This window comes from Poecilia latipinna, unplaced genomic scaffold (genome assembly GCF_001443285.1).
Source record: "Poecilia latipinna isolate Pla-1442-1.1 unplaced genomic scaffold, P_latipinna-1.0 Scaffold1382, whole genome shotgun sequence".
Lineage (NCBI taxonomy): Eukaryota > Metazoa > Chordata > Actinopteri > Cyprinodontiformes > Poeciliidae > Poecilia > Poecilia latipinna.
Genome location: NW_015113998.1, coordinates 160631 through 176119, shown reverse-complemented (window position 1 = coordinate 176119; position 15489 = coordinate 160631). Strand labels below are relative to the sequence as shown.

General features: G+C 36.1%; 2 protein-coding genes across 2 annotated transcripts in view; both read right to left on the bottom strand.

Annotated features, from left to right (window-relative positions):
* LOC106962185 (complement C4-B-like) overlaps window positions 1–9168 on the bottom strand; it is a gene marked incomplete at its 3' end in the record, with an annotated part of 16602 nt that extends 7434 nt beyond the window's left edge. Inside the window, exons 1-25 of the mRNA XM_015056423.1 lie at window positions 9042–9168; window positions 8599–8782; window positions 8334–8511; window positions 8177–8247; window positions 8011–8096; window positions 7838–7920; window positions 7605–7692; window positions 6802–6910; window positions 6591–6723; window positions 5561–5673; window positions 5285–5434; window positions 5033–5203; window positions 4733–4924; window positions 4344–4487; window positions 4118–4241; window positions 2829–2900; window positions 2519–2734; window positions 2306–2420; window positions 2001–2071; window positions 1768–1907; window positions 1452–1667; window positions 1321–1372; window positions 1148–1237; window positions 861–1067; window positions 35–110 (exon numbers count right to left, since the gene is read on the bottom strand). Of these exons, the coding sequence (XP_014911909.1) occupies window positions 35–110; window positions 861–1067; window positions 1148–1237; window positions 1321–1372; window positions 1452–1667; window positions 1768–1907; window positions 2001–2071; window positions 2306–2420; window positions 2519–2734; window positions 2829–2900; window positions 4118–4241; window positions 4344–4487; window positions 4733–4924; window positions 5033–5203; window positions 5285–5434; window positions 5561–5673; window positions 6591–6723; window positions 6802–6910; window positions 7605–7692; window positions 7838–7920; window positions 8011–8096; window positions 8177–8247; window positions 8334–8511; window positions 8599–8782; window positions 9042–9106 (3146 nt within the window). The remainder of the gene's footprint in view (window positions 1–34; window positions 111–860; window positions 1068–1147; window positions 1238–1320; window positions 1373–1451; window positions 1668–1767; window positions 1908–2000; window positions 2072–2305; window positions 2421–2518; window positions 2735–2828; window positions 2901–4117; window positions 4242–4343; window positions 4488–4732; window positions 4925–5032; window positions 5204–5284; window positions 5435–5560; window positions 5674–6590; window positions 6724–6801; window positions 6911–7604; window positions 7693–7837; window positions 7921–8010; window positions 8097–8176; window positions 8248–8333; window positions 8512–8598; window positions 8783–9041) is intronic.
* Window positions 9169–13453: 4285 nt separating this feature from the next.
* The window catches only part of LOC106962183 (macrophage mannose receptor 1-like), a 9460-nt gene continuing 7424 nt past the window's right edge, over window positions 13454–15489 (bottom strand). The window contains exons 4-5 of the mRNA XM_015056420.1: window positions 14871–14945; window positions 13454–14798 (exon numbers count right to left, since the gene is read on the bottom strand). Coding sequence (XP_014911906.1) covers window positions 14434–14798; window positions 14871–14945 — 440 coding nt within the window. The 3' untranslated portion in view covers window positions 13454–14433. The remainder of the gene's footprint in view (window positions 14799–14870; window positions 14946–15489) is intronic.

Genomic DNA, 15489 nt, shown 5'->3' with positions numbered 1-15489 from the left:
ATACACATGGAAAGGAGTTAGAATAATTACTCACCAGTTAGTTGATTTCACAGTATAAAATCCTCGATAGGCTCCATCAGGTTTCTTAAATGTTAGAAGTCCTATATAGCCTGAAAATGATTTGACCATATAAGTAGCACATAAGTAAGTAATGCAATGCCACTGAACCCATCATGTTTACTGGCAACCCTCATAAAGATGGGAATAAATCCACACCAGTATTTTTTATTCAGTCAGAATTTCTGGTATTTTGACCAGCCTTTAACCTAGATACATTAACACAGAAGGGACAAACGTGCTAAGATTTTTTTGTATTGAAATCACTGTTACCACCCAAAGTGGGAGCCTAACAATTACTATTAAATATTTTCTTTAGACCTAACCAGCTTAAGGTGGTCTATGATTATTTAACATTTAATCCATGTTTTCTTGAATTGCAGAAACAAGATAAAACTAAATGCTATTGCCTTAGCCACTTATCAAAAGACCAGAGGGCAACCCTGCAAAAGGCTTGGGAAAAATATATAAAATGTACAGCTAGCTCTTTGGTGAAATGGTTTAGATCAAAGCATATTCATGTCCTACAATTATCTAATGAAAGTCCACATTTCATGTGAGAATATGAGGCTAAGGTGTATACTTTTGCAAAGCATTGGACATATTCTATGTATAAAAACTTTTATCTAAATTAGTTTTTTCTAGTGAGAATGTACTCTTCACAATAACTAAATATCACTTTTAATGTTATCTAAATATTGCAAAAAAAAAAAAAAAGTAAAAATTTTGACAAAACAAGAAGCATCAGGCAGGTTCATCACAAACAGTGATACTAGGTAAATAGCAGTGTGTTGTTTTCCTACCATGTTCAATTTTATCAAAGGCATCATCTCGGGCCCCAGCCTTTAGGTCAAACCACTGGTCACTCAAGTCAAGGTACCGGATGGCTAAAATTGTTGGTGTTAGTCTCATCGTTGTCTGTTCTAAGCACCCATAGGGTAGTACAATGAGCGCCAAAACTTTCTCTGGAGAAAGAAGATTCTTAGCATATGATCCCCCAAATCCATTCCCTGTTGATGAGAGCGGTGAAAGATTTAGACGCATATCATTTCTGAGCTGAGTTGTATGTCTGAGCCCAACTGCAACCCACCTTCCATTGAAACAAATATATTGGAGTTGGAGTCGGGGACTGTGTTGTCTGGCACAGCTCCATCAACATATATAGTCCGTGAACTCCGCCCTGTTATGACAACGACGTGTGCTTAAAAACAAAAACTTTTACAACAACCAAGCAAGAATCGCTAAGAAATAACCAAAACTCACCATCTAAATAAAATACTTCTGTTTTTTCCTCTCTCTGCACTAATCCCTCAGTCTTCAACAAAATTAAGCAGAGAAACCGATTACTATGTGATACTGGAAATGATTATTTAGCAGAACTCTTAACCTCTTACCTTTACGTTTAAGTTTTTCTCCAATGCATCGATTCCGTTCTCCCTTCCAATGTCATACAGACGTATTTTAATTGGTATAGGACCAGTTACCATGGGGACAACTGAGAAGGAAACAAACTGAGAAGAGTGGTTCTTTACAGTGATTTCAGTGAAGGAGGTGGTGGTGGCGGAAGCAGGAGAGCAGAGGCCTTCAGTTTGTTCCATATGTACTGCAGCCTGTACAAATGCATGTGTAAAAGTAGAGCAATGTCAATTTCCTTCTAAATATTTTAAGTAAACGGTTTTCCGAAACAATTATTCTATATAACTTATTGACCTGTAAATCGTTTTCACCATAGTTGTAGATAACAGGTGAAATGGACAGTTGCTCAAACCTTTTCACTGAGTAGGGCAGCCTCAGAGACACAAATGACTCTTTGAAAGCCCTGAGCTCATGTGGCTTGACAACACACAGGCCTGAAATGAATAAAGCAAGGATATGAGTTTGTTTGGCAAATATTTAAAAGCTATTCTGAAAGAAAGTCTTCTTTTTACAGTCTGCTCTCTTACCTGTTTCTGAAGATAAAGTGACTACTTGAATTTCCCACGTGGTGATAGAGTCAGGGAGGGTCAACGTGTGACTGAAACATGTTCAGCAACATATACTTTAAAACACATTTTTAACAGTAGTTTTTAAAAATGTTTTATAAATGTTTATGACAAGTAAATAATACCACTGATATAAGGACATCTACTTAGCTTGTACTGGACAAAGTGAACCTGAACTTATCATTTTGGGATTATAAATTGCAGTAGATTGCAACAGTGGATGTGATAAACTATTATATATACAATCCAGTATTATGCCGTCTTACCTTTTTTTTCCAGTTACCAAAAACTCTCTGAATTCAAAGCTTGGGGGGAAAAATTGTCTAATATACTGATTAGCAGTATCCAAAAAGAACTCTTCAATGTCAGCTGTTGTTGCAGCTAAAGGCAAAAAAAAAAAGTGCAATATTTGTAACAAGCTTCTAAATTATATTTGGGAAATGTCACTTCCTTTAATTCAAAACAGGGTGTCATCTTACTCCTTCCAAGTCCAATCTGAAGATCCTCTCGCATCTTTTTCTTCCTCAGCTTCTCAGCTGCACGGCAGCACTTTAAGAAAGCAGCTGCACACATCTGATTTTTTTTCACTAGAAGGACCCGCCGTGATCTGGTCTCACATGTATTTTCATTCATAGGAATGTGAGAAAATGCATGTGTACAACAGATTTTCAGCTCAGCATCTTCAAACTCTAATGCTGGGAAAGAAAATAATACATATTTTGTATTTAGTATTGTTACAACATTTATTATAATATTATCAGAGCACAAAGGTTTGGCCTGAAATTTTACCCATTTTCCTCTTTTCTTCATTAAGGTCCACAGCTCGCCTTGATCTCACATTTTGTGATCCACAGTCAAAAGCTGCACAAAAATATTGTTAAAATATTATCAATATACAAAGTCTGAATGAAAAGTCATGTTACATCTTTATTTAGTAAAAATAAATATTAGAATTTCCCAAAACAGAAGCAAATGGGAGGTGCAAGGTTTGAATGTACCAAAACAGATCTCTACCACCTTTCGGTGTTTTCACACCCAAGGTGATAAGTCTATTTAAAATGAACTTCTGTCCAATGTTGACACAACAATCGCAGTAAAGTGCAGACCAAAATATGTATATTTTGGTAGTTAGCCCATATATGTGCTAAATTCCTTTCAAAGGAGCTGGTTTTTTTTTTTACAGTTCTTAGTCATTGTTTCTCAAACTGTAGTCCCTGGACCACTGGTGGTCCACGGGCGCCCCCTAGTGGTCCGCAAGGTACTGTATGTAAACAACTGTTGATTTGCTTTGACGTCAGCGCACGACTCTACTATGGAGGACTAAACCCGACATAATAAGAAATAAAATAATAAATATATAAATATAAGAATAAATATATATCTGACGTATATAAATAAAATAATAAATATATAAATACAATAATAAATACATATCCGACATAATAAAAAATAAAAGAAGAAATATATAAATAAAAGAAGAAATATATTTTAAAAAAGAAATATATTTCCGCCACAATAAGAAATAAAAGAAGAAATATATATTTTTGATAAGAATTAAAAACATAAATATATACATTTTTGATAAGAAGTAAAAGCATAAATATATATTCAGGATTAAAACCTGCATATTGGACTTGAAACAGCAACAAATGTTTAAATCACTGTTCATCATACTTTATTATAATATATTCGAACAAAATATATTAAATAAATTAAAAAGAAGTCTAAATCTCAATTGAGAGTACAGAGAAAGAACAATTCTGTTTGACATCAGAATCTGCTGGTCTCTAAACCAGCCAGAATCCAATATGCAGGACTTTCGATTTTTGACAGTTCGGTCAAACTTATTTGTGCTCAGGCCAGATTCTCTTAACAGAAGTTTGAGACACAATCAGCAAAAAACAATTTCGTTTTTTAAACTGAATGTCTCAAGTCAAATTCCATAAACTATATATAGCAAGGATTGATAAAAGAGCAAGTTTTGAAACTCAATAGAAGGCCTATATAAAGCCACAAGCGTAGATTGCAATTAAGAACATACAAAATGTCACTTCGATAGGATTTATTTACTTTCTTACCTTGCCTCCATGCTGATTTGGTCTGAGAAGTAAAAGAAAGGCCAGCATCAATGAGCACTTCTGCTGGGTTAGAGCCTCCAGTATATTTACAGCCAAGGTCATATGATGCCATGGTAGAAAACATCTGCAAAAGTAAAAAAAAAAAAAAAGGTATTTGAATTTCTATTTCTAAGAATTCCAATAATTTAAACATTAAAAAAATAAACTTGTCTGCAGTGTGTATTACCTGTTTGGCTGTCAATTTATTATCAGCTTTGAGACCATAGAATGCCTTATCCACGGCTAGCAAAGCCACTTTAGCTGTCTGGCCATGTAAATCTATGTTCAGTTTAGTTTGTCTCCCTGGTACAGGCTGTCTGTCATGTTGAACCTAAGGGGAAGTAGAAATATTGTTTGTTTTATCAAACTTTACATGCAAACTTATAAATCATATATACTTCACAAAAACTCAAGTCTTCAGTTTATGAACTTCTAACAATTACTTGTCAAACATTTCTCACAAATAATGTAAGTTTATTGTATAGAAATCATCAAATGTCCTGAAATGGCATAAACTGGGTTAATGTTCTGTTTGCTATCTGTCTCTCTGGACTCTTATCCGTTCTGTGTACTCACTGCGACTTTTATCTCGCATTCATCCCTGACATCGACCCACACAGAGTCGGCAATGATGTCACCATTGTTGCCATGATAGTAACCAATCAGACGGAAAGATGGAACCATGTCAGCCGTTATCACCACACGGCCTACAGTGCGCGTACCATGGAGAAGTGAACCTTTAGTTATTATCATCCCACGGCTCAAAACCTGCAACACATGCAATTAAATGATAAATTATCAAACATGTCAGACACTGAGAAAAATGATTATTTTTTCTTTTTATACATGCTACATGTCAAAGTCTAATTTTCTCACCATGTAATAAAGGTGTCCACGATGGTTTGGTACAGTTGGTGTTAAAAATGTTAGAGATAGTTCTTCACCCACATGGTAAACCTTGTTGGTAAGTGATATGTAAAGATAACTTTCTGTTGGTGATGAAGCAGGTTTAATAATTTGGCTCATTTGAAGACCACCTGCAGAGACCTGTAAGAGACAGAGGCTTAATGAGCAGCAACATGATGAGAATAAATGGTAATTCTTGTAACTGAGTTTGTAAATGCTTACATCAACTCTAACTGGAGAGGTAGGATTAAAATTAAAGGCAGAATACGCTCCCCCATACTCATTAGTGACGTCTGAAGCCTGATGGTTTGCTATGGAAATAGTTACTGGCACACCAACCGCAGGGGTGCCGTCGGGGTGTCGAACAACCGCCTATAAAAAGAAAAGGGGTGCAGAATGACCATAAAGAAACAAATGGATAAAAATAGAATAATCATAAGGGGAATGGCATGTTGTATTGTAATTAAAATGTTAAACTTTTGTCTCTCTCCAACTTACCACCACTTCAATAGGATATCGAGGAACATAATATGACCGCGTTCGAGACAGGTCTATGCTGTATTTATGAGGAACGATGGGAAGGTAAAGTTGTTCCTCTTGTACTTCACCATCTAAATAAGTAAATTCACACAGTAACGTCACTTTTTTCTGCACGTATGTACACACTGATATTCAATATGTCAACAAGTATCAGAAAAAATACTCAAAAAGATTCATAGTTTAATAACAAAATGTAAAGTCTTAATAAAAATAAAATACTCCCTCCAGCTACTCTAATAATTTAACCTAGAGTACATTAAAAAGCACAACACATCCTACGTCACAAACACAATGTTTATATGTTTGAACATTAAATATATTGTCTTTGTAGTGTACTCAATTGAATATAGGTTGGAAAGGATTTGCGAATCATTGTATCCTTATTTTTATGTTTTACACGGCGTCCCAACTTCACTGGAATTAGGAACGCAGTCTTTGCTTTCTGTGTTAAAACCTATAAAAACACCATATAGTGTATCTAATTTTAAAAAAGCTTTTTCAGTGTTGAATCTGATATTTATCTTGCACTTGTGATTAGATTTAAACATTGTTATAACCTGATAATTCGTATGTAAAATTGGAAGATGCATATTTTACTCTGCCTTTGTGGTAATAAAAGTTTATTTTAAAAGTTACTTTGCTAACATATTTTTTTCCTTCAATTTCACTGTGATATTTTCTAAGCTATTCTGACATCTTATTTTTATTTCCTATTACTTGTTTTTATTGGACAAATAATATTCATCCAATGTATTCGAGTCACTGGTTGCACTAATGGATGATAAAGTATCTTTAAAATAACAAGCACAATAAATGAGCTTGGTCAACTTAAGCTGAACGGATATTAGTGTTATAATTACCAAACACTTTTCCGCTTGGTAATTATAATCTCCACACGCATTCTTTAGTTACATGTCAACAGGATTGACAAGACTTTTGGAACTGAATGTAAAAGGTGCTGGATGTAGGCCACTGAGGGTGTGTTTACTTTGAATGTTGGTGACAAATACTCCCACGTAAAGCTGAGATCCACTGCTCTGCAAGTCAGCGAGGGTTTGGTTCAGCTGTGTCCAATCAATGTCTTTTAGCTGAAGAGTAGCACTTCCTCTTCCATCTGTAATCTGTGAAAACAATTTTTATTGTTTTCAAATCTCGAACGTGCAAAAGCAGAAACTGTAAATAGAAAGTATTTTCCTCACCGAACCAGTCTTTTCCAGGCCACTGATGATGTGAGGTGCTTTTTGACCTTTTTTCACGAAACCAAACTGGCAGTGGAAAGCACCTTTGACTCTTTCACCATATGAATACCTAGAAAACAGAGCACAGAAAGTCTGCATAATTTGTATTTGTATTAGATATGTTTTAAATGCCTAGGATATGGTTAGGCCAAAAAGTTTATTGTCTCCACTTGTCAATTAGATTTGCTGTTGGATGACAATAGCAACAGTCAGTCAGTCAGTCCATCTGTGACTCCTCCTCTCAAAGGAGACTGTACAGCTGAAAACATATAAAATAATTCCATTTTAAACTACATTTATTGATAAAAGTATCTCAAAGACTGAAAACAGCCTCTTCTAATTAGATGTTTCACACAATACTCCACAAATAAGAATCAGATTCACATGCATTCAAACAAAATAATCATTTATTTTTTAACTTATCTTTAATGATCTACTGATAGCTTATTTCAAGAGTTTCTGACTAGAATAGAATAAAATGCTCCTTAAGTGTCATTGTGATTTGTATTTACATTCATTCTTACAGTTTCTGATCATAACCCTGCAGAGTCAGAAAAAAATCATCAGTGGGATAAAAAAAAAAAAAAATCATTTGAGCTCAATCAAGTTTTGTTGGAGAACTTTAGAAAATGCTTGGTCCGAAGGGTGAAGTGTGGGTGAAAGGTCAGATCCTGAGTGTGGTGGTCATAATATTATTGACAAAGACCATTTGATTTCAAAAGATAACCTTCTGCAGGAGCAAATTTACAATAATTGACACTTACATCGCTGAAATGGTGAAGTTAAACTCTTGGTCATTCAACAAAATGTAACGTCGTTCTGTTTCAATGCTCACTTCAAAGCTCGGTAAAACTGTAAAAAGGACCAAACAATGTGACGTTTCAAAAGGTTTTTTTTTTTTTTTTAATCATTTTATATCATGTTGAATTTTTTAAATATAACAAAAATATGTTTGTGAATTACTCTGAGATACATTTTGTGATAAGATTTGTCTTACCAAACTTTTGAACTTTGAACTCTCGTACAGCAGCCTTTGCTTCATCATCCTCATAGTGTGCCGTGATCTTGAACGTGCCCGATCTACAGAAAGAATCTTCTAATTACTTCAGTTGATTCTGTTTCCATGTCAATGCATGTTTCACAGATAATTGTAAGTCTCTTTAAACATACTCAGAGACACTCGGTATTGGGAAACTGCCTTTGAGAATCCCCTCTGCTCTCCTCAGGGTCTTCATTATTTTGTTTCCGGCAGCATTCTGTTCCAAGCAAAGTGCATACATTTTTAGTACAAAATATGTTTTGTTTTGAGTTTTGAGGGTCAAACACATCTACTCACAAACACTGATATGCAGACAGTTCCTTCATGTGGTCTAAACATGTGATTAAGAGTGAAAATCCTGTAGTTCACTGAAAATAAAATAGAAAATAAGAAATGCCGAACTTCTTGACTCTACTATGTTGTTGATGTTTTTTCAAAGTTATTTTTTTTTTACCTTTCTGTGTTGGGTTGTACATTGGCTGATCAGTTTGTATGAAGATATATCCCCTGTGGTTTGACACCAGGACCTTTGTTATTTTCCTTGCACGGTCATCGATGACCTCTGCTACAAGATCAAGGTATGGTCTCTCTGAAGTTCGCCTCTTGCTTTGTTGCCATGTCTCTCTGTCTATCTATACATATCCAAAGAAAACAAGCTTGGTAAATAAAATTATTTTTCTTCCAGGATACATTTTTTGAATGTAAATAAATGTTCATACCATTAGCTCAACAATGTTCATGTCCTCCTCTGTTGTACATCGTGTCTTTTTCTTTTCAGACATAAGCATCCCTTGGTCTTCCAGGTACACACTCACATGTTTGTTGAGGTATTTACCTCCCATCTGGACAAGCACTTTCTCTTTGACACCCACATGAAAGACACTGGGGGCTGAGATGAAGAATCTGTGCACAAATTGATGAGGTTTAGTTTTTGTTGTATCCTTTAATAGCATCCTTTTGCGTTGCCTGCATTCAATGCATGCTGACAAACAATTGTAGTGCAACATATTTATGCATTTTTAAAAATAATAGTATTTAGGCAATATTTCACAGACAAAAAGTTACATGGAACGGCTATTATGGAATTATTGTTCAGATTAATTGTGAACAACAATTTGCATAATAATATTGCATGAAAATAGATAATTATAATTTCATTTACCTCTCGCCCAATGTGTCCTTCAGTATTGAGATCAAGAGAAGCAGTGAAACCAGAGACCACTTCATTTTGCAGCTCTGTTACTCTTCCTGCTCTGACGGAGGCTTTGGCATAACTGCGGTTTTATAGGTCTCCCACCCCTTTATTTCTCAATCACTGGCTCTCTCACATTGCCCTCAACCTTTTCTTCCCTACTGAGAAAACTTTGAAATGTCTTCTGAAGAAACGTACCACTCAGATAGCTGTCTATTCTTGACTATACTAATAGGCAGCAAATAATTACAGAAAAATATTGTATGAATGAGAAGGTAAAGGGAAAATTGCTTATACCACACTTTGGTTTATGCATTCATACTCATTAGAAAGAGAAAAATCATTCTGTAGCACATGTTGCAAAAGATAGTGGATTCTCTGGCTTTGAAGATGGGTTATATCACTCTTTGGCTCACAGTGGGAAAAGTGTTTACTTAGGTTTCACAATGTGTAACCCTCCTCTCATTGGTCATTGCAAGTGAACCAAATTTCCCCCAAACCATGTGATTTCCAAGAAATCAAGTGCTGTCTATTTGTGCATGAGTTTGTTTAAAGAAACAAAGTGTTGTTTTAACAGGACTTAAGAAGAAGTCTATCTGAAATCTCTAGCTACAGCTAATAACTTTAACAGTTATGTATTTTACTACAACTAATAAAATGTGAATTCTTATCCAAGCAAATCATTCACACTATTGAAGTTTTGTGCTGTTTGCTGTTATTGCAGCCCTATCTCTGCCCTCTTCATATGTTCTTTTACGGTTTACATCTGCTTATCATTGCAGCGCTACTGATGGGTCTGGTGCCTGTCTCCAGCAGTCATTTGGCATAAGGTAGGGAACACCCTGGATTCCTCACCAGTCCATTACAAAGCAACACAAAGATGTACAGGATAATCAACCACATACACACAGACTCTCTTCCTAGGACAATTAAGTACAAGCAATTAATGTGTTAAGAAAGTTGCAGAACTACAGGGGCTACAAACGTCTCATCCCTCATGTGAAGCCACACCCGAATCTGCGACATCAGACGCGTCTTTTCTGGAATAACAAGAAGATAATTGGGACTGACAATCAGCTGCCTAAAGTCCACTTTTCAGATGAAAGTCATGGTTACATTTCATCTGGAAATCAATCCAGAGTCTGTAGGAAGAAAAGAGGCACAGAATCTATGTTATTTGGGTGCCATGTGATCTGCTGGTTTTCTATGTTCTACAGTAAACACATCCATCTACCAGGGAACTTTAAATTAGTCCGTGCTTCTATTCACAAGATTTTTGGAGAGCTGATAACATTTTCCATTTGACCACACCTGACCACACTGCCATACACACCAAAAGCTGGTACATATGTTGACCATGTTGTTAGTAGGCTTGGTAAACACTGAGCCTGAGCCTGACCTCAACCTAACAGAGAACCTATGGGATGTTTTAACAATGAAGATGAGCGACACCAGACCCAACAATGCAGATGACCTGAAGACCTTCAAAGCAACCTGGGTTTACGTTACACCTCAGCAGTAAATGTAAGCTGATGTCAGGCCCAATTAATTATTGAATGCATGGAAATGAACATATTTTTAAGAAGTATGACATTTTAAAGTCTGATGTTAAAATATAATATTTTTATAGCTCTTATGCAACATTCTAGCTTTCTGGGATGCTCTATTTGAGATTTTCATTATCCTCCATAAGCTAAAAGAATCCAAATTACAAAATAAAACACACTTTAATATATTTCACTAAATGTAATGTAGCTCTATATTACATATGTTTCTTTTTTTTAATAAATGAAAAGAAATATTGCACTTTCTTAGATATACCCATATGTAGCCCAACACGTCTCAAGTTGAACCAAATCAACTTGAGACGTGTTCCAGTGAAATAACCAAAAGTGACTTTTTTAAAAAAATTAGTTTTAAAGCATAAAACTTTAGCGCTGATCATATGAAATATGAAACCTCCGGTACAAACTTTGCTGGGACATTTTCCAATAGTGCTCTCTTTCGCTCTACTACAACAGAGTAAGTTTTTCTCTGTTCATGAGCTGCGAGGGAAGAACATAAAAGGCATTACTCTGTTCTGGCAGCCCTTCTGCGAGAATTCATCCAGCTAGTTCTTGCCTTAACTTCAGAACAGATGTTATTTCTTGAGCAGTATCAATCAACTACAAAGGCTGCTGTAGGACCAACCTAAGAGGACAATCCTGGAGTTCTGCACCTGAGTGCTTGTTAAGTAAAAAGAAAAAAAAAATGTTTTTGTTTTTGTTCTTGACACTCCAAGTAAAAGAACAAATTCCCCTATTCTTGCAGATGAACATATTGGCCTCAACTTACATGTCCATGTCTGTGTTGTAAATACATTTTTGTTGAGATTTGATATCTCAGGGCTATAAACTCTACACCTTATGTCTTAATTCTTCAAAGTTACTCACAACATTTTGTGTTTTAGACTAAACACAAAGCAATCATGTGTTCTAAATGTCCTCAAATGGGGACAAACAATAAAAACACAGAGAAGCTTGCTCCAAAGTGTAAAAAAAAAATAAAGTAAATCAAACAAAAATTTCAAGCCATGATTATTCTTGACAGTTTACCTGCTATTTTATTACAATATAAATCCAGAAATTGGCACTACAAACCTTTTCAGCAAGAACTTTTCAGGTTCTGATAATACATAGACATAACCCATCAATTTGAATGTGTGTTGATGTCTGTGTCAGTGTTGTGGATGAGAAGGGAAGTCGCTGGGAGAGGGGAGCATGATGTCCATCCACAACTCCTGGATTTGGAGCAGCAGTACAAGAATTGCGTTTGGACAATCAACACCAGACTCCCTGTCAAACTTAGGATGAACAGGAAGGACATCAGAGTTGTTCCACTTTGCCAGATAGCTGACGAAATTGAGACAGATGTGGAAATGAAATTATTATGAAATATGTGTGCATTTTTAAAGGTTTCTTTTTGGCATTTAAAAAGCACAATTCATAATAGTTTGTTTTGTTTGAAAATAAACAGAGGTAGGATTTTAAAATTTAACAGAATTATTAATTTACAACTTCATAGAGAAAAGTTTTTTTTTTTTTTTTTTTTTAAAAATCCAATACTTACATTTTCTATTAACAATGCAGGGATAATAGTCCAAAGCCAGAAGACATTTAAATACTGAACTCTGTAGTGAATTGGTCTGCTGTCTGTCCTGCGGCCATCCTCAGCGGCTGCTTGTTCAGTTTGCCTTTCAGTGCCTTCTTTTCTATCACTTCCCTACTAGCCATCTCATTTCATGCAGGACTGGGGTTTCCAAAGAGACTGGGGTTCAATGGAGACAATCTGCTGTTCTTCAATTAACATTGAGAGCAACAGAAGGAAAAAGCAGGGAGAGGGACAGACTCGGAGGAAGAGCAAAAAGAAAGATGGGTTATATTGATTTATGGAGATTCTATGATTTTTGGGATATTTTTATTGTACTAATTAATTTAATTATTTATAACTTTCAACTTTTCCTACGACTATTATTGAGCAAACACAGAAGGTAATTTAATATTTCATGAAATTTCTTAGATTCCAAATTTTTCTTTTTTTTTCAAATTTAACAACATTAACCTTCAATTGTAACGCAGGTCTTACATTACATTTTTTATTTGTGATATTATATTGAACCCAGTTGGAATAAATAACATCTAACCATGATCTACAAAAATTCAAAAGGTGTGACCAGTGGCTTTGCATGGTGAAAAGTACACAAAAGGGTGTGGCGTGGGAATGTCCTCAGGGGTCAGGAGTGACGGCGGAAGGGTCAGAGGTCAGAGGCAGCTGGACAGCACACAAGAGGAGGTGCTGGTGAGAAGTGGAGGAGAGGGAGAAGTCCAGGACTGAAAGACTGGACCCAGAGGGACGACGCATGGGAGGCTCACTGACCACTGCATATTTGGAGAGCGGATAATCTGAAGTTTAATGGTGCATAATAATAGAGAAGTGACACCACTTTCTTTGCATATGCAAAATGCATTATAGCAGGTGTGTTATTGTGCCTTTAGCCGTAAGAAGTCACAATATAAACCCATTCAACAAATGTACTTCAATATTGCTGTGTATTACTAAATACTGATACTATTCCATTATGCTATTTTGGCAATACTTTTGGTATAACTTATGAAAAATATTAGAAAATATCAAAAATCCTTGTTATCCCAAAGGAAATGTTGTTGGCTGGTGATTTAAGCTAACCTTTATTTTTATTTTTTTTCACATTTTGTCACAAGTTAACCTTAAACTTTTATATACTGTATTTTGTTGTGATTTTATGTGATGGACCAATATCAAGTAGTGCAACTGTAAAATGGAAAATGAATTTTGGAAAAGAGAGCTAGAGGAAAAAGCACACCACACTTTTCCACATTTTTATTTGCAGACATTTCACTTTTCCTCCATCTAACAAATATTGTTTGAAACGCAATCCAACAAGTCTTTGCTGCAACGTGACAAAATATAAGTGAAAGAAACATAAATACTTTTGCAAGGAACTACATGTGGCCATTTAATCATGATCTACAAATGTAGAGTGGTTGCACAGTACAGAGCACAAAGTGTGGAATGTTGTGCATGGTTTTTTACGCCACACCTTCTGTGATCTCTCTGATTGCTTCCGACACGTGCCAGCATTAAATTACAGACAGGTTCCACTGGTATGTTGAGTCACTTAAAAAAAAAAAAAAAAAAAAAAAAAAAAAAAAAAAAGGAAGTCTGCGATGTTATTAAAGACATAAAAATAAACATGTACTAACACAAATACAACAACTTATTCATTAGCAGTAAAAAAATAATAATATTTTGTAATTGAAACATAAAGGTAGTGAAAAATGTCACTGATTAAAAAAAAGTGCAAAGTACTTAAAAATATTATTTTCTTTGTTATCATAGCTCTGAGTAACTTTCTGTGTACTTATGGTGTATCGGTACGCTCTGTTTTCTCTGTAAGCACTCCTGAGGGCCAGTCCCTTGACTTTGGTTTCAAGCAGACGCTCTTGACAGCCAGGTCAGGAGGTCAATATGCAGATTTTCACCCCTGAACAAGAGGTGTAGCGCCAATCAATTTTCTCACAGTACTCTTGCTACGTATGTCTGTGAATCTGCACACCCATGCAACATTTAGTGTGTTCATATTAATTTAGAGTTAGACATGAACAATAGCAGAGGATGGTGTATTTCACCCATTCATGCACAATCATAATACCTTGTTTGTAATTCAGAAATGCGAAATGTTTGGTGTTTTACATCTTAAAAACCTTGCAAAAATGCAATTCAGAACCAGCTTCATGATAATTTCATCACTGTCTTCACTGAAAGTGTCACTGGCAATCCACTCTCAGTTACCACAGGTCTGGCAGATGAAATTCAGCTCCTGTGTTTCTGGCAGACTGACCCACTGCTGCCTCCCTGTGGACTTAATGGCCGCACTCTCGCCACACTGAGTTGCCCTTTCTGGTCCTTCTCCTGGCTGCCAGTTCTGGTAACAGCCTGCAGTCGAGCTGGTCCAGAACCAAAAATTAAAGTTACAAGTGTAGCGTAAGCCAAGCCACACGTGAGGGGACGTAGAGCTTCTTGCCTTCTCAGCCACTTTGTCTTGAATGGCCTCACTGGTAATCTGAACCAGGTCGACATAGTGCTCCCTGCAGAAGCTCAAAGCTGAAATCCATGTCATATTTTTCTGGATTAATATCAGGCCGTCTTCTGGAAAATATAGAATATGGAATCAGATTTTGGCAAAGTAAAATTAAACGCACATGGGTTTGTGAAACATACCTGAGTAAAAACTGCTGACAGTCGAGATTGGAGCTGGTGATTGGGTTGTTGTTTGGAATGATGTTCCGGTCTGAGCTGTTGGTGTGAAAACACTGTTTGTTGTTACATTCACAGTAGTGTTCTGGGGTGGTTGTTTTGGTGTTACTTCTGTACTGTTCAGCTGAGGGATTGGAGGATGTGAAACAACCTCTGTGGTGTTAAGAGCAGTTGGTCCAGCTTCTGTTAATGGTGCTGGAGTGGTAAGATTTTGCGGTGGTGCTGTTGCTGTTGATGTCATTGTTGGCATTTCTGTATTTGTACTATTAAAATTACTGGTTATGGGATGTGAAACAACCTCAGTACTGTCAGATGTAGTCAATCCAGTGGCAGTTGATGGTGTCGGTGTGCTAACATTTTGGAGTGGTGGTGTTAGTGTCATTGTTGGCATTTCCGTGCTTGTTTTGTTGAGCTCAGTAGGTGTGGGATGTGAAACAACCTCTGTGGTGTTAAATAGATTTGGTCCAGTGCCAGTTGTTGCTGTTGGGGTAGTAACATTTTGAGACGGTTGTGTTGTTGACATTGTGGGCATTTCTGTGCTTGTATTGTTAAACTCAGTGATGGTGGGGTGTGAAACAACCTC